The 18,965-nt window shown below is 31.3% G+C and overlaps 1 protein-coding gene, 1 long non-coding RNA gene and 1 pseudogene across 4 annotated transcripts; 2 read left to right on the forward strand and 1 right to left on the reverse strand.

The window, feature by feature from the left end:
- Positions 1 to 1,737: 1,737 nt before the first annotated feature.
- On the forward strand, positions 1,738 to 4,654 carry LOC128193270 (uncharacterized). 3 transcript variants are annotated; one of them, XR_008244612.1, is made up of 4 exons: positions 1,738 to 1,893; positions 2,020 to 2,092; positions 2,967 to 3,067; positions 4,032 to 4,654. It is a non-coding gene; the product is annotated as an uncharacterized LOC128193270 (long non-coding RNA). The 3 variants fall into 3 exon arrangements; XR_008244610.1 differs by lacking the exon at positions 2,020 to 2,092; XR_008244611.1 differs by lacking the exon at positions 1,738 to 1,893 and having other exon boundaries at positions 1,947 to 2,092.
- A 5,822-nt stretch (positions 4,655 to 10,476) lies between these two features.
- Positions 10,477 to 11,930, reverse strand: LOC128155523 (complement C1q-like protein 4). Its single transcript, XM_052817276.1, has 2 exons — positions 11,744 to 11,930; positions 10,477 to 10,880 (listed from the first exon to the last, which is right to left on the reverse strand). The coding sequence occupies exons 1-2, from the start codon at positions 11,928 to 11,930 to the stop codon at positions 10,477 to 10,479; spliced, it is 591 nt and encodes a 196-aa protein (XP_052673236.1).
- Positions 11,931 to 16,650: 4,720 nt separating this feature from the next.
- On the forward strand, positions 16,651 to 18,951 carry LOC128193266 (complement C1q-like protein 4; annotated as a pseudogene).
- Positions 18,952 to 18,965: the final 14 nt, after the last annotated feature.

The following is an 18,965-nucleotide window of genomic DNA, read 5'->3' on the forward strand; positions in this document are numbered from 1 at the left end:
AACGAGTAGGTCTTCCGTTCAATTTTGTAAACGATTCCATTAAAATATCAAAGAAATTTCAGAATTTCCACTCAACCCCTCCCTTTCAGATAATGTATACGATTGTCAATATCCTTTCAAATGCTTAACAAAGTGTTTTGCTTTATCACATACAGCACATTAAAGATTTAATATTTTAGTCCCCTAATATCCCTAATGACGTCATCAGTGGGTGTGGCAATGGGTTTTACAAACTAATATTGTTACAATCAACAACTTTACTTCTATAATGGTTTACAAAATCCTAATCGTTTTTAAGGTATTTGTAAGAGTTGTTTTTAAGTTATTTGTAATAGAAATTACGAGTGTCTTGGCCCCTAATTAAAGGGGCCAGCCCCTTTTTCTTGATTTCTGTGAAAAGGTCTTAAGAATACAAACATTTTGTGCTCTTACACCCATCTTAAATTGTTGTTCATTTTTGAGATACAACTGTTTGAATATTTTAGGGGCCAGTCCTGTAGATCCCTAATGGGGACAGACATTGGTGCTGTGATGAGTGGAATCGATTTAAATCATAAATGCAAACATTTTCTCTTCTTTGATGTCTAACAAAATGTGTCTCCTTTTCTAGATATATTGCGTCAAAGTTTATGTACTTTGGTCCCTAAAAATCCCTTATTGCATAATAAAGGGGCGTGGCAATGATTTTTTCTGATAGATATTGGTATTATCAACAACTTTGCTTCTATAATTGATACCAATATCTTTATCGTTTTTAAGTTATTTGTAATAGAAATTACGAGTCTCTTGGCCCCTGATGACAGGGGCCAGCCCGTTTTTCTTGATTTCTTTGAAAAGGTCTTAAGAATACAAACATTTTTGCTCTTGCACCTATCTTAAATTGTTGTTCATGTTTGAGATACAAATGTTTGAATATTTTAGGGGCCAGCCCTATAGATCCCTAATGCGGACAGACATTGGTGTTTTGATAAGTGGAATCGATTTAAATCATTAATGCAAACATTTTCTTCTCTATGATGTCTAACAAAATATGTCTACTTCTCTTGATATATTGCGTCAAAGTTTAAGTACTTTGGCCCCTAAAAATCCCTAATTACGTAATAAATGGGCGTGGCAATGATATTTTCTAATAGATATTGGTACGATCAACAACTTTGCTTCTATAATGCAATACAAAATCTTTATCGTTTTTCAGATATCTGTAATAGAGTTTACTAGTGTCTTGGCCCCTAATTTAAGGGGCCAGCCCCTTTTTCTTAAATTCAATCGAAAGGTCTCACAAATTCTTACATTTTTTGTGCTGACATCTATTTAAAATTGTTGTTCATTTTTGAGATACAAATGTTTGAATATTTAAGGGGCCAGCCCTCTAGATCCTTAATGGGGACGGAAATTCGTGTTTTGATAAGTGGAATCGATTTAAATCATAAATTCAAACATTTTCTCTTCTATGATGTCTAACAAAATATTTTTGCTTCTCTAGTTATATTGCGTCAAAGTTTAAGTACTCTAGCCCCTAAAAATCCCTAATTACGTAATAAATGGGCGTGGCAATGATTTTTTCTAATAGATATTGGTACGATCAACAACTTTGCTTCTATAATGCATTACAAAATCATTATCGTTTTTAAGTTATTTGTAATAGAGTTTAAGAGTGCCGTGGCCCCTAAATAAAGGGGCCAGCCCCTTTTTCTTGATTTTGTTGGAAAGAACTTTTGATTATCTACCACTTTCACACCTCACAGCCTTATTAGCATAATCGGAACCTTTCTGGTTTTTATATTCACGAAAGAATGAAAAAACCCGAGAAAGTCAAAACTTCGTATATCTCGGGATTTTAACGAGACCAGTCTCATACTCGTGAAAATCGAGAGAGGAGTTTAAATGGAAAAAGTAAGTAAAAGTTTTTGTTTCTTATATTGGCAAGCTTTTAAATTATTTAAAGTTGCAGAAGAATTGTTTATTAATGTGATGTCGAAGTTTGGGGTGATTAGCCTTATCTCGTTAAATTTTGTTCAGCATGAAACAGTCTGAACAGCAATCCTCGATTTTGTCAACAATCTAAAACGTGCTAAGGAGTAGTCATTCGTCGGTAAGAACATACTTACTTACATTGTTAAACTACTCAAAAACTCTTTTAAAAGCCTACAATGCATTAAGTCTAGTACACATGTTAAAAAATGTCGATAATTAATGGTCGTTGATGAAATGTGACTTGAAAGACATGTTTTAGTATGAAATGTGTATGCAGGTGTATTATAGTCAGTTTTTACACATATTGTTATGTAGCATACGTTAAAAAATATTGTATGTTTTTCCTAGAATATTGAGTTTGTATCAATCATGCTTTCAGTCATTTCCATACAGAATTTCCTCGACACGTACAATGTATACACTGTACATGTGGTTTTGATATCTGTATCTCATTCACACTGTTAACTTTATGTCTTATTTATCTATTAACGATGAGAGTGTTTATGAATCAAGGGTCTGCATTTGTCATGTAAATATAATATTATACGATTGAGAGTATGAGAGAGAGATAGACTCAGAGAGAGAGAGAGAGAGAGAGAGAGAGAGAGAGAGAGAGAGTATTTACAGTGTACATGTAATTGTTATTGATTGTCTTACTTCCATGATTGAACCATATATATATTTCAATAATGCCACATTGCACTAGAAATATTGCTGACAAAGATGTTGAGAGAGCTCATTGAGAGAGAGAGAGAGAGAGAGAGAGAGAGAGAGAGAGAGAGTATGACAAGCCATAACAAATTTTATAGTTAAATGTCATTTCCCACTTAATAAGTTGTTATAGCTGTTATCATGGTAATGTTTTGACCATGTCTCAGATACTGCATGTGCCCATAAAAAAGTGTAATCTAGGACACACCCTTTTGTTTTGATAATGACAGCATTTAGCTTTGTAATGATAGCTAGTGTATCTTTTTTCTTCTAATCTACAGATTTACCTGCGGCTTCCAGATGATCTGAAGATCGGGAATATAGAAAATATTGTCAATTTGATATTGCTAATGACCCAGTCATGTCTGCTGAAGCCCAGAAGGTACTTCTTTGTCATGTAATAAACTTACAACTTGTCTTCCATATGTAGATATATTTGGTTTAAGATGATTGAATGCTAAGCAAGGTCATCTAAATAGCTACAATGTCTTGTGTAAAAGGGAAAGGTTTATATGGGCATCTTGTTGCAAATATGCTTGATTATCTGTATTTTAAGGGGTGGGAACCTCTGAAAGGAATACCAGGAGTTTGAAAATATTATAAACTTTAAGAGATGTGTTTTACACTCTCTGAGAAAATGGGATTTGCAGAAATCCCATGAATTTCTTATGCTGGAAATATGTTTTTCAGATTAGTTTTTGTTATTGACGCAATCATATTTTGGTGTACATAGAATGTTGATAGTTGAAACTCATACAGACAATCATATGTTACATAAGTGTTACATAAGTGTTTGTGACTTTGATCTTTGTTTAATATATTTAATATCTTTCTGTCCACTGGATATCTAAATATCTTTGAAGTTACACCATTGAAGTTACACATTCATTACATTTATCATGTGTGTGCAGACTTTATTGAGCCAGGTTTCCTGATGTTGTCTTATAAGTGATACATTGTACTGCTTTAAAAAGTATATATCACTTGTGACTTACTGGTGTATTAGTACATATTACATTTGTAAAATCATTTGACAAATTTAAAGTGTTTTGTAGTACTGAAATGTTTTTATGGCTTTTAAAATTACTGAAAGTACATGCACATGATGCAACTATCTTTTGACGCTCTATATATAACAAAAAGAAACTGTCAGCTGGGTTTAAAATTAGTGGCAAAATGATGTAATACATGTATGTACAATATTAGAAAAGATTACATTGTTAGTAATTGCACATTCCATAAATAACGTCATTGAATATATACATGTAAGTATTTGATGAGTGCATGCACAATGTTTGCAAAATTACATGTAATTCTCTTAACACTTTATGTTTATTCTATTTTAGTTTCCAGACCATGACATTAATGAATATTTCTTGAATGGAATGCATGAGGATTAGAATGGAACCTTATTCTGCCTTTTTACCAACTCACACCATCTTTTCAAGATTTATGGAGCCAACCACAGAAGAATTTGTTCTATACGCATCATTCATAACATTCTTATTTATGTTGCATAACTTTAAATGTTACTGGATTAATTGTGTTCACATAATGAATACCAGGAAACTTTTTATCGAGTGCACTTAATTTGTATTTTTCCTACCCATCCATCTAACATATGTTTTTATATAACATATTCATATACATGTAACATTTTTGGAAACAGCTATTTTTTTTAAATTGGAATTTAGCCTTACTATTTTATACAAGTTTTTTTTATAGGGACTTGAACACGATTTTAGATCAAAATTTTGATTTCAATTTCTTTCTTGCATAAAATGATATACTTGCACATTTTGAATAATTGACCATAATTTGAATGTTAGAAGTCAAGTTATAAAAGAGATACAGGGGTAAGAATTTATTGTTATGTAAACAAAGCTCGAGTCTTATGTTTGTTTAAAAATAATATAAAGTATGAAAATAACACTTCTTTGAGAAAATGATTCATAGAAAAGAAGGTAAACTGATTTGATGTGATCATAAATGATATTACAGACCCTGAAACGTGCTACTACACCTCTAAAACGAACCGAACCGTTCCGTGCAAGAAACGAACCGTACCGTTCACAAAACGAAACGTACCGTTCACAAAGCGTACCGTACCGTTCACAAAACGAAACGTACCGTTCACAAAGCGAACCGTACCGTTCACAAAACGAACCGTACCGTGCAAAAAGCGTGCAAGATAATTTATGCAAGACCCGCCTCCAGACGGACAAAAAAGCGTACCGTACCGTGCAATAAGCGTGCAACTTCCATATACGGCTTATTGACCTAATGTCTTTCGATGAAGACGGACGGAGATTATCGCTGACCAGATAAGTTCAATATTTTGCTAGATTTTTTCATACGGGATTAGATAACACATACTTAGATTTAAAACTGTTATTCTTATGAAAGCAGTTACAAAAATATTCCAATTTAATTTCCTTTCTTAGACCGTAATCAATTCTTTGGTTTTCGACAAAACTTGCATCGCCGATTTCTGAAACATTGTAAACTATTAAAATGTTCAAACAATTCGTGGTTATAATTTTTTGTGATCTGAAATCGTAAATGGGTACCTTTTAATTTACTTGTTCTTAGATAAATTCAAATTAGTTTACCAAATATATTTATTCATCAATTGATATATTATCAAAATTCAAATCAATTTAAGTCATGTGCTTTTTTTTCTAAACAGACGTGATGTTGTAACTGACGATCCGATTGAAATGTTGGGAGCTTGCCATAACGTCTTATTTTCTGTTATCGGAAAAAACCCTTTTGATAAACACCTTTTAATTTGTTAATTAATTTACAACTAAACTTTAAACCAATTAAAAATGAGAAAAGAAAACGTTTCAGATCATGTTTTTAAATACATGTGGATGTGCTGTAGTAAATGACAACCACATATTACGGGTGACTCAAATGATTTGTAGTTTAGCTATTTATGTAGCAATAAATAAACAAAAAATCACTCATATAATGAATTATAGATAATTAAAATATATGTACAAAATCTTATTTAATGAAATGCAAGCATTGAACGAAAAAAGTACACGCATTCCATAGAATAACTTTCAACTTTATTTCCCGCTTAGCTGGTAATGGCGTCGTGATTTCTCATGAACAAAAATCACTCGTGCGATACATGTGTACAGAAGCTGATCAGAAACACAACAGCGTCTTTCATCTTGGGTTCTATACACAACAGGTGCTATTGTCTTATTTTTACAACTAACTCTGTATATTTGGACGCGTAAACAGGTGTGCATGAGATGCCGGTATTCACACCTTTCCACGGACACCTGTTGGGTAACTCATCACAATCTGTCGTGTGTATAGTCTGAATATATCTTATTTCTACTTTGTTAGTTTCATGGCTTTTATTAATCTCTAAAAAACAAAAGAACTGTCTGTAGATATGTACACAAACAACTACACCTAAGACTATCGGCGCGTGGATCCGAGGAACAATTCAGCGACCCTATGTACATGCGAGATTTTCACCAATATTAACTTGCGATAAAAATATCATTTACCGAGTACATTAATTAACCAAAAAACTGATAAATTACATTGTAAATAGTTGAGTGAGATAATAACATTATGAAAGTATATGTAAGCACAAACATTTATTTTCAATCTAATATGTGTGTTGTGAAACAGCGTCGAAATTTTAACCGTCGAGCTCAATCTGAATACATCGTCTACTGTACAAACTTTTAGTCATTGTGTTGAAATCGTTGTGAAAACCATGAGTCTAAAATAAATGAATTCAATTCATACAAATAAAAATCTAATAATTCCAAATTGTTTGCACACAATTACATACACTCTCAGAGAGAGAGAGAGAGAGAGAGAGAGAGAGAGAGAGAGAGAGAGAGAGAGAGAGAGGGGGTGGAGAGAGAACGAGAACTTGTGTGTTGATTATAATACTTGAATTAAAGTTTTATTACTGAACTATATTTTTTTGCTTAAGGATTCTATAGTCGGTCATTTGAGCGGGATTTTATCTCAGGACTCCACGTGCTTCGCCTGTCAATCAGTTTAAGTATAACAGTGCAGATCAGGCCATGCGCCGCGTGCTACTTGGCTCCTCCTATATGGCTAGAAGAAAATCAGTGTATGAAGACGTTTTGTTTTATGTTTTCTTAAATTCCTATTTAAAAGAGTGTTCCTATTTGAAATTATTCACGAATAATTTCCTTCCGACTTCTTGATTATATAACTTATGTACTGGCGATCAGAGTCTTATTTTCCCTCGCTGTCGTATTATTTTTGTTACTAGATAAATTCTTAATATATTTATTACTTTAAACATTAGTTGATTACCGGGTATTTTTTCGTGTCCTGTTTACAACAAGTATGTGTGTAAAAAGGTAAATAAAATATAAACAGGTTAGTCAGCATTTGTAAAACGTCAGCTAAATCGCATGCATACACTGAAGAGCGGACACTTGTTCAACAAAATGATAAATATCGCCAATAAAAGCTATTGACTTGTGTACATGTATATCCAGTTGTGTACATATCGTAAGAAATATGTTACATGTACATATCACATGTCACGCAACGAATTAAAAACGGGGGAAAGGATGGAAGTTCTGATTTTAAATAGATTGAAATACATTTGTAATATATCACATATATATATATAAAGAAAAAATCTTGTCATAATTACTTCTTTGCTGAAGTAGATCGGGCAAAAACTAAACAAAATTATATCGAGAAAAATCAAAGCGTTCAGGCCACGCCTACCTCATTAATAAAGCGCGCAAACCGTTCACAAAGCGTGCAGCTATTTTTAGCAAAGCGTACCGTGCAAGAAGCGAACCGTTCCGTTCACAAAGCGTACCGTACCGTTCACAAAACGAACCGTACCGTTCACAAAGCGAACCGTACCGTTCAAAAAGCGTAACGAACCGAACCGTGCAACTGGTGTAGTAGCACGTTTCAGGGTCTGTAATAAAAAAAAGCAATATTTGAATGAAACTTACACCAATAAAACACTGTTTCATTGTTTAAATGGTATGGAGTTTTAATTACCTTTCATATGAAAAATGACATCTAAATCTTAAATTGCTGTACATTATATCCTATTCATCTAATGTATCACTTTATTTATGTTGAACTTCGTGTCTATTAGTATAATGATTTTTTTAGAATGATATATGCAATTTCATTAATTTATTTTTCATTTTAAGAAAATTCATTTTAAAAAAGATCTCTAGACTTACAACCTGTGTATTTTTTTTTTCAGTTTAAATCACACAGTGTATTAATTGAATGTAGTTGTGTAGATTTATGTACATATACCTACAAGCAATATACATTTAATATTCACCAGGTACATGTACCGCCTACTATATTTGATGAATAAATGTACTTCTTTCATGCCTTTTTCATGCCTTTTACTCATTGTTATATATATTAATTTATTTATAATTAAAATACTTTGAAAACTTTTATCAATTTATTTATTTTAATAAGATTAAATGGGCATGGTCACGATTTTGGTCAAATTTGGTCATTGAGTTTTAAGCAAGATACAGAACTCACAATTCTTTGCCATGTAAACAAGGATCGTGCCCTGTTTTTGTTTACCTAGGTTCAATATACCAGTAAAAAATCTTTTTAAAGCTGGTTTGTCTATCTTATTATTCATTTAAAGCATAAATAAACAGTCCCTAATGATTAATACCTTTATTTTGGGTCTAAAACTGGAATTTTTACTTCATCATTCAAAATGTAAACAAACGCTTTGTTTACATAGCGAAGAATTGTAAGCTTTATAATTCGCTTATAACTCATCAAAATGACACTCAAATTTTGGTTGCCTATTAAAAATGCCTTACTGAAGCATTGTAAACATTAAAATCGAAAAAATAATCTTTGACCAAAATCGTGACCATGCCCCTTTAAGAAACGGACTATAGTTAATGCATGTTTTCAAGAGTTGTCTCTCTTGGGGACAATAATGAATGCTCCCCAGGGTTCATGACCCTGAATACTGAGTAGGCTGTGAGGTGTGACTTTTGTTATACATGTTTTAACAAAATATCAACTGATAAAAAGATATAAATCAAAACGTGTGAAAATTTTGAATGAAAATTCGTACCCAATTTTCGTGCCGAGGCGAGCTCCAAGAAATGGCGCAACAGGCATTAAACAACTACATGTTGCACAACTTCAAACTATCGTCTACCTTTCCTGAAAATTTCATATTCATATCTCTTATGGTTTCCGAGTTTATAGCTGCACAAAATGGGTCGTCGAAAATTACAAAATGGCCGATAATTCGGTACAGGAAGTGACTACGAAAAAATTAAGAAAAATGTATTAAGTTTAGATCACGCCAAAACATCTGTAAAAAAATGGTTGAGATCGGTCGAATAGATTTCGAGAAATCTCGTGCACAAAATTTGGGAAAAAAATAATAAGAAGAAACAGTACGAAAACAATAAGGTCTTCCGCTGGAAACGGAAGACTTTAATGAATAAATATTTTTAAATCAAAAGATCGATTTTCCACAAAGAAAGGTGGACAATGAAATAAATTAACCTTTATTTATACACAATGCAACTGCTTTTGAATAAGTATTTATCTTCTGATAATAAGAATCCTTATTATTGATATCATCATTATCTCCACCATTACCCCCTTTTAATTTTTCTTTTATTTTGTGGCAAATAGTCGTTGTTTGGCGTTACTTATGAAAATTACACTTGTAAATGATTTCCCTTATATAACACTGTTTGTGCAATCAGCTGTTATCCTGCATAAAATCATTATGGGTCAAGAGGTCAACATAGCGCGTGAATAATCTAGGTCACTTCTTTTTCTATGTGCTCAAACTAACCGACTTGTGCTGAAACACACCTATTAAATATTGTAATGAAAACATACTTTAGCTTTAACAAAATAAACGTATCTGTATTTTGTTAAACGAAGTTTTATTCATTCATTTTCTTAAAACATATAGCATTACATGTAATTGCGGGGGATAAATGATTCATGTAAGATAGGCCTGTAAACAGATTAATGTTTTTGGATCGATATCGTAACGTGGCGTTCTTGAAAATTACAATCGCAATTTTTTCAAAGGAGTTAATTCAATTAGAATTCATTTCTGATTTTATTACAAGCCTCGATCAAAATCACGAACGCAATATCACAGACCTTTTGTATTTAGTCCATTCACTGATCACTATCATCTCCTTTGTGCTTCTCTGTCCGTTTTGTTCCAAAAAATATCTTAGAAGTTATAAAATTGCTTTCCTCTATAATGTCGGAGGAAAATCATTATGCTCTTGAATCTGATTCTGCGATAGAGTTTCCCTTGAAAATGCCTAAGTAGACTCTAACATACTCAACTTTCAATCGCTTTGTTTTCAAATTTCCAACTGCTCTGCGACTTCAACAGAAGTGGTACTATTCCGCCAAGCTGCAATCGTTTTTTTCTGATTGTACAAAAAATCAAGAATTCCTCTGACTCTTGTTCCCCTCCTTTTATGAATTGAGATTTGGAAACATCAAATAACAAAAGCGGGGGTAAGCGTGTTAATGGACCTGTTAATGGGTTAAGCTTCATTTTGGAGTCTGAGCTGTTACTAATGTCCTTATGTGACCTTCAAAGCTTGTTGGCCTCTTGTTTTTGGACTGATAATTTGCACCTTACAAACAATCATTTTAGAAGACGAAGATATTTGACTATTCAACAAAAAATAAAGAATACTGTATACATAACCATTAGTTTGATATATCTTTCAACTTTAAAATTATTGAACATACAAAATGTTAATTTATCCGCACGCCACCAAAAGCCGTAAAGTAACTTCGTAGTGTCGGAGCAGTTCCTCCATGGACATCCATTATGTAAACTTCATCTCCCTTTTTCAGTGAAAAGGCAATGCTGCTACCCGCTGTAATCCACAGTCTGATACCACCCCCGTTATTGTAAACTTGATTTGCTGTGAATTTTCCATTTACAAACAACCCCGCATGTGCCATTGATCCAGCATTACACAAAGTATACCAATTGAACTGGTAGATACCAGTTGTAGGTGCACTGAATTTCCCTGTACTAGGATTGTAGGCATTTCCAATATTGGTGACCATTTTGTCATACACCCATATGGAACCTTTATTATAGGTTTTATCAGAACCCATTTCAGCATGGAAAACAATCTGGCTTTTCGAGGCTAAAATAAGTATAATATTAGAAAAGGTACATACCAAAATGTACCATAATTGTTCAAATCCACATTATAACCATATTTTTATTTCGCCAAATAAATAATTTGATCACATCAACTCATCTCGTTAATAATAAGTCTACAACTCATTTTAGACCTTAGTAACTCTTCAAGGTCAGAATCTAGTAAATGAAAGGTGTATACATGTTTATAAAATTCTAGATATAAGTTTTTCAATGGTGCTTCATAACAATAGCTTTATTTGATATGATGTACCGGGGCGAAACTTTTTGGTAAATACAATAAACAAAACCCATGTTTTACACTGTCATTTTAAATGAAATATGAAGGAAATAAGTAATAAATTTGAGAGTTATGTCCATTTTTGATTAATACAATATATCTAAAATGCCCTCATTCTCCCCACAAAAAAACTTTAAACAAGCTGTTCACCTATCCCTTAAGATAATGTCGAGTTGAATGCTACTATGGTATCAAAATTACTTTTCTTATGATTTGGTATAGAATGTGAAGAAACTGTTTCATTTTCTACATAACTCAATAAAAGCCGTTAAATAAACGAAAATGACTAATTGAATCAATTATGACATCGTAATTGGACGACATTATCAATTTCACAAGTTTTAAGCATTGTTTTGAAGCATTAAACTCACTTCGAGATTTGACTATTTCCGTGACTACTATACTTAATAAGTTTGGAGATGCATTCCGTCAGTGTAGATTGATACAAAAATTATAAATTTACGTATTACTCTGATTTTACTGAATATTTTTTGATAAAATTCATATTTAAAAAAAACATTGTAGAAAACCTAAATAAGAATAAAACAGGAAGAATAAAGACTTACGACATCCACATTTAGAGACATTATCCAACTTGTTGTTCGGTTTCTCCAGTAAACTGAGTTGGTTCCGAATCAATGACGTTGTTAGTGCGTTGTTACTATTACCAAGGACAACAAGCAGGTCTAGGAGCAGCCATATAAATGAACAGGTAGCGATCAATGCTGCGAAGGTCAAGAATTTTAATAACATGAAAATTTAGCGTCTTTTAAGAGCATGTCTACGAGAAAACCATGCAAAAGGTGGTGGGGGCAAGGTTCTCTGATCAACTTCATATTTTGTGTGTATCTATGTGCACCTATATGAACTACATTGCCAGAATTTTTTTTTGGTGTGGTCACTATAACATGGTTCTGCAGCTCTGTTACTAAAAATAGCATTTTTGTCTCATTAAAGAATAAAATTATGCAAAATTCACAGATTTCTTGTTGGAAATCCTGAGTTCAGATTAACTATAAACTCAAAAAATCATTTAGAGTTAGTAGAAACAAGATACACTTGTTCAACTTATTTTGTGATGATTCCCAGATATACGCCCATTTAAGTGCAGATAGGTCACACATTTGGCATGTTTCCAACTTTTTGTAAAATTGGGAAAATAAACATTTTTTAAAGGCCTGAAATTCAGAAAATGGCACTTCAAATTCAACAAATCTGTTTTCAGTTATTAGAGGACATTAATATTTACATTATATCCAAAATCTGTCTTTGGACTCTGAATACTTTTGGGAATATGTTGTCTTTAAGTTAAACAATTTTCGACTTTCAAAAACTCCCCAGGACCGGTAGTTTAGCATTATATATACATTGTTACACTATGTATGGAGGAAAAAAGCTGACATCAGTTAAATTAAAGAATATTTTACTGAACTGTAACATTGAAACTTCACATTTCATACATATACAATGTAATATTAAAATACATGGGTTTTTTTAAATTTGATTCATATAGCTAATTATTCGCAAAAAGTAGTCACAATGATATTCATATGCAGACACAGTAACTAGACTAAGTAAAAATACTATCTTAAATGTTCTAGAGGTAAAAATGTTATCATACCATCATTATTGTATAGGAGTAGTGTAATAGTTTTACCTTATATAGTTTATACATTATCAGTGAATTCCATATGAAGTGACAGCAAAAATGAAATCATAATACTAAAGGGGAGTTGACTCTTGTAATGACTGTATATGGGATATGCATAGTCTTCACATGACTACGAATAATTAATTAATTCTACAAATCAACAGGGGGCAAAATATCTACATATATACCTGTATTAATCTAAAAAAGTTTAAATAATGCATACCAGTACATTGTTTAATGAAGGAATACTTGTAACAGTGCTTTAGTGTCATAAATTTTTTTAAAGGTACCAATGAACTTTTTAATATAAAATACAAGAATTCTAATTTGTTAATTGAATTATTCAGTAATCAATAACTTCTAAATTTTTTTGCCAAATCAAACACCAATAACAGATTAAAAAATGTGTAAAAGTGTTATCAGTTTCATCGTAGACAATTATTATCATCAATTAAAATATGTAGTGATATAAGATAACTAACAACATCAAATCATACATGTATCCTATTAAACAACTAACATTATCAATTCATATATGTAGCAATATTAAATATATGTAAAACTAATATCATTGTTTCATACATGTCTAGCTCTTCAAATATCTAACAGCTCTTCAAATATCTATTAGCCAACATACATCATCAATTCATATATGTAATGTTATTAGAAATTAACACCATTAATTCATAAATGTAGTTTTATTTGTAACTAACACCATTAATTAACTCATACAAGATGAATCATCTTTATGTATCTAATTTTAATGGAATTTAAATTTTTGGAATCCCGGTCTTGGTCAAAAGATCCAAATTTAAAGAATCTTCACTTTATCAGTATGATTGTATAGTTAAATATTACACATTGTAAAATTGAAGTGCTTGATAAGACTTAAAACAATTTTAATTTACACATTCTAAATTCAACATTATTTGAAATTATATATATATATATATATATATATATATATATATATATATATATATATATATATATATATATATATATATATATATATATATATATATGCACATTGCATATGGGACATTTACGAAATAGGTACATCGACACACCTTATCATTGACATTTGCATAACAAAGCTATAAGCCTACAGTAATGCTATTTTAAAATTTCACTACATTTTCCTTAGTTTGAATAACCTAACTGTGTCTCGGGAAAGGCTCTCCCTTATACCCGTAAAGTAGCAGAAAATTGGAAAATTGCAGAATCGTACCGGAACGATTTTGGAGGAAGTTATTGAATGAAGTTGCCTTGAAAATAACCGTCAAATACATAACAACAAACCTTTTTGAGACTGCAAATACCTTTCAACTAAAAATTTTAATCCATAGAATGGAAGAATTCAACACCTTTTCACCAACTTACACGTATATTTTTTGTAAAACTGGGTGTGTAGGACATTATTCATTTTTACGATAAAACATATTCTATCTTCACTCTCCTATCAAATATAATGTAACTTTTTTGCATGTTATCAAATATTTTTTGTCATACGAAGATGAAAGTAAGTACTTAGTTGAAATGTATATTTGTTATTTTATACTTTCTCTCATAAGAAATCATTAAATTATATGAACAGAATATATAGCAAAAGTCCACTGAAAATTTACCCGTATTTGTATTATCATTTCTGAGTTTAATCATGCAGATGTGATATTGTGGAAACATAAACTAAATATCCCGTTAGCTTGAATGTATTGCACACGCGCATGATTGTAAAATCCAAAACAATCCATATGATTTCCGGGATTTTTTGAGGAATTTTCGTTGATTATTAATTAGCGAAACTTAACTGAGAGAAAATAAAAACAAATTGGTAATCTTCAAGTACCAATGATGTTTAAAAATAAAAAAACAAAAGACAGTATTTTTCCGATTTCTCGGTATTAAAGACTAAAAATTCGAGTGTATTATTTTAATATATATATATATATATATATATATATATATATATATATATATATATATATATATATATATATATATATATATATATATATATATATATATATATATATATATATATATACTAAGAATCTAAACATAAAAGTGTCTGTTACAACCTGCAGAATAGATCTCACAAATCACAATGCCCCAGCAAGTAGGTAACTATTCACAGTTTAATGTCTTTGAACATGTTAATAGGTATTTTTTACTATAATGTAATTCTAGCATATTCTAAAATATATGTGTACAAGAAGTTACATGAATTACCTGGACACTCTAGAATGTTCTAGAAAGAATAACTGGCCACTTCAAAATATTCCAGGATAATGTTTTGTACAAGTTGCTATCCTTTAAAAAAGGACTGCAATACGTGGACCACATGCATGTGTTTTCAACGAAAACGTGAAAGCCTTAAGATTATCAAAGTTTCCACCGACTCTAGCAGCCCACTTTAAACCACTAAATTTGTACGGTATATTACGTATATGTATAGCCCTGACTTTTTATATTAGAGTTTAAAGGGTTCATTCTCAAAAATAATTATGATCTATATTAATAAAGATTGCATGTATAGTATCAGGCATTCGGCGAATTCTACTATTTGCGCACACATTACGCTTGCAGAATTTTGTAACCTACATGCAGTGACAGCTTTGTGTAAATTAATTTCATATTTTGATGCATTTTTCTTGAGATTTTAACTTTTATACAGTGACATAATTATTCAATCATCTATTATATAAAGTCACATAATTATTCAATCATACTTAAATGCTTAAAAAAATGTAATCGGGAAGTACTCTACTGTAACGTCGCCTGCTGTAAAAGTAAAGTTAAGCTACATGATTGCAAATTATGCTATTTGATGCCTATTGTAGTTTCGGCATAAAATTAAATTATTTCGTAATGCTGACAGTTCCTATCACATGCCGATCATTTCTTTTAAACGGAATACTTTGTTTCTGTACTGTTTACCGACAACTTTACAATTACAGCGCCTTTGAACTTGGTATGGTATCCTGATACCTATTTAGATAAACGTGTGCTAGCCTGGTTCCCTGAGCTACCCATTACGCCTAGGAACCAGGCTAACTCATGCACAGGTTGAATTTTCCCCATAGCATTCGGTTTAACCCCGCTTATATATTTTCTGCGTGGACCTCAGGGTCTACGCAACAAATCGACTAAATATTTTTTTTTTAAAATGAGTATAACCAACGCCTTGTTTCAAACCATATTGACATACATATTTAAAGTTTTGTTTATTTGAAAATAATCAATTTTTTAAATTTTTATACGCTGTAAAGTTAAAAGTCTTGGTTAGAGTTACCAAGATATTTTTATTTTTCAATGCCACATGAACTTTTAATTCCAATATAACAAATAAAGGAAACAACACCTCAAGATTATGTGTCATCCTACAAAATTAAACAACACTTTTAGCGTCTTTCTGCACATGAAGTCAAGCCGGCTTAGCTTGCTTAAAGAAAAAAATGCAAATAATACAAAAATAATATATTTTTTAAATATGTGCCAATAAATTAAATCTATACCTTTATTTTATATAGGCTTTAGATATACGCAACGGAGTAAAAAAGCAAGCTAAAATATGATTCAATGTTTTAAACGTCAATTTTGTTAGAGCAAATATCATTAATGTCAATGTAGATAACAGAAAATAAGCTTAAAGCCCAGCCTATTTTGTATTCAGCTGTTGCCTTCATTTATCATGTTCTCAACAGGCTCTAACCAGAAGTACAAACCAAACAGTACAGATTAATTCATAAACAAGAGTTATAAATTATATCTTGAATGATAATACTTACAATTGCTAACTAAAACAATTTACTAATGATAAAGTAAAAATGACATTATAAAACAGTTAACCTACTACTTTGCATCAAGCTCAGGCCGTGAAAGCACAACAAAAATATACACAAATGGTAAGTATTTTTGTTTTTTTTATTTTTTAAACCTTTGCTTCCTGGTTTATTCAAATTAAATCAACTTGGTTTTATTACATTTTAATTGCAAGGTATCATATGACTAAGTATCTCTACCTAATTAAAAGTCAGGTACTTTGTTGTAAAGATGATAAGAGTGAAAATGAAAAAAATCAATTTTGATTGTCCCTTAAGCATCAAAATAAAGAGAGTAAAATTACGAACATTATCTTTATCTTCGACCAGTTTGTATGTTTAAATGAACGTGTACATATTATTTTCTTAAATTTTAATTTTTTTGAAAGAGGTTTGGCGTCAGCAATTTGTGTTCTCAATGAAATAACCCACCTTTATCCAATCTCAAATGCTTAAATTAGAAACAGTTTAACAATCAAGAATATATCAATTACTGTAGATTCTTAATTGAACGCTAGGAATTAATATCCGCGTAAAATCGCGAGAAACACCCTTCGCGGATTTTAAAATCTCGCCATTATAATCTGAGAGTTCAGAACTATAGGAAATAAGGAGAAAAGTTCCACGTTCACGATTTTATATTCTCCCAATTTGATACAAACCACCAGGATCGCGGAATTAAGTACTCGCGTAATATAAGGAATTTAGAGTATAGTTACTTGAATAAATTTTTATTTATAAGGCATTGGTCAGTGCTAGATTATGCAACTGAAGGCAGTTCAAATAATGATCATAAATTGATTGAAACTAGCTCCCCTTTTCAGTTGCAGTATTAACAAAATACTTGTTAATCACCACATGATTTTATAAACTCTAAAATAATTAAATGAGGGGTAATCAGACATTGAGCATCAGCGTTCTTTTTCACAGCAGTTGGTTGCCACTTGCTCCTTTCTTTGTCTGCTGCTAGATGTGTCTGTTGTTCTTGGTGAATTCAACAATACAATGATATCATCACTGATCCAAAACCAAATCACTTTGCTGGAGAAAGCCACTAACATGTTGGATAGTCTATCTGAATATAGATGTCGTAAGTCTCGAGTTTCACTTGTTTAATTTAATCGTGTTTAAACTTATTACTTTGAGAATAAGTTAACTTATTTGTGAAGACAAAATTCCCCAACTAAAGATTGAATATGTTAACATACATTGAGAAAAATATAAAAAGAATTCTAAGCACATGAACTTGACAAAAGCTTAATTCTTCATAGGAATCTAATGCCAATTGCGATTTTTAAAATGTAAATGACCTGTTTTATATCATAATAAAATTATGTCGGGTCGAAAATTTACCAAATTTACACCAAAAGTCGATTTGAATATTTGAAGAAAAATAAAAAAAAAGTTTTGTTGAATTAAAATCTTTGAATCAAAAAAGTTAAATTCTATTTTGGCATCTCATATCAAACTTGGTGGTATCTATATCATTGGGGTCCATTGGGTACAAACACCCACCGAAAATGCATACTACAGCTTGTATTAAAATATTTCAAATATTAGCCACGTGTACGCTCTAAAAATCGGTATTATGCAGTATATACATATTTGAGAGCGGATTTTGAATGAAACGTAAAATGTCTCGGTATATTTATTTCTTTCTACAAAGGTATTTTATCTGCCTTATTCGCCCTACTTCTTTGATATTAATATTTTAATTTGGGAGAGAAAGGTACATTATTATCCATGTATTTTTTTATTTGTGTGATTACACTACAGTATTAATCTTCATTGTAGCTTTAAAAAGACAAGTTGTATTCCATGCCGAATTGGGTTCATATAAAACATACCAAAAAGGTTCTATCTGGATTTATGACAAAGTTAATACAAATGTTGGAAATGCTTAAGATCCTAGCACTGGGAAATTCACAGCACCCACAAATGGTATCTACCAGTTCAATTGGTATACTCTGAGTGATCCTAAAGCAACATCTCATGCCGGTTTGTTTGTAAATGGAGAAATAAAAGCACGTCAGGCTTCAAATAACAGTGGCGGTTCATACCAATTTATTACAGCGGGTAGTAGTATTGCGCTTCTACTAAGCAAAGGAGATGAAGTTTATATAAGGGATGTCTATGGATATACGGCAAATCTTCGGAGTCAATGGACAGCGTTTGGTGGCGTACTGATAAATTGACATATCGCAGTTTCATTGAATGTAAAGTCAAAATAAAAAAAAAATTATTCACTAATTACATGTTGATTTGTCAAAAGTGTATCAGAAGATATATGATCGACATTGTCAACCTACCTAC

The sequence above is a fragment of the Crassostrea angulata genome, chromosome 7 (genome assembly GCF_025612915.1).
Source record: "Crassostrea angulata isolate pt1a10 chromosome 7, ASM2561291v2, whole genome shotgun sequence".
Lineage (NCBI taxonomy): Eukaryota > Metazoa > Mollusca > Bivalvia > Ostreida > Ostreidae > Magallana > Magallana angulata.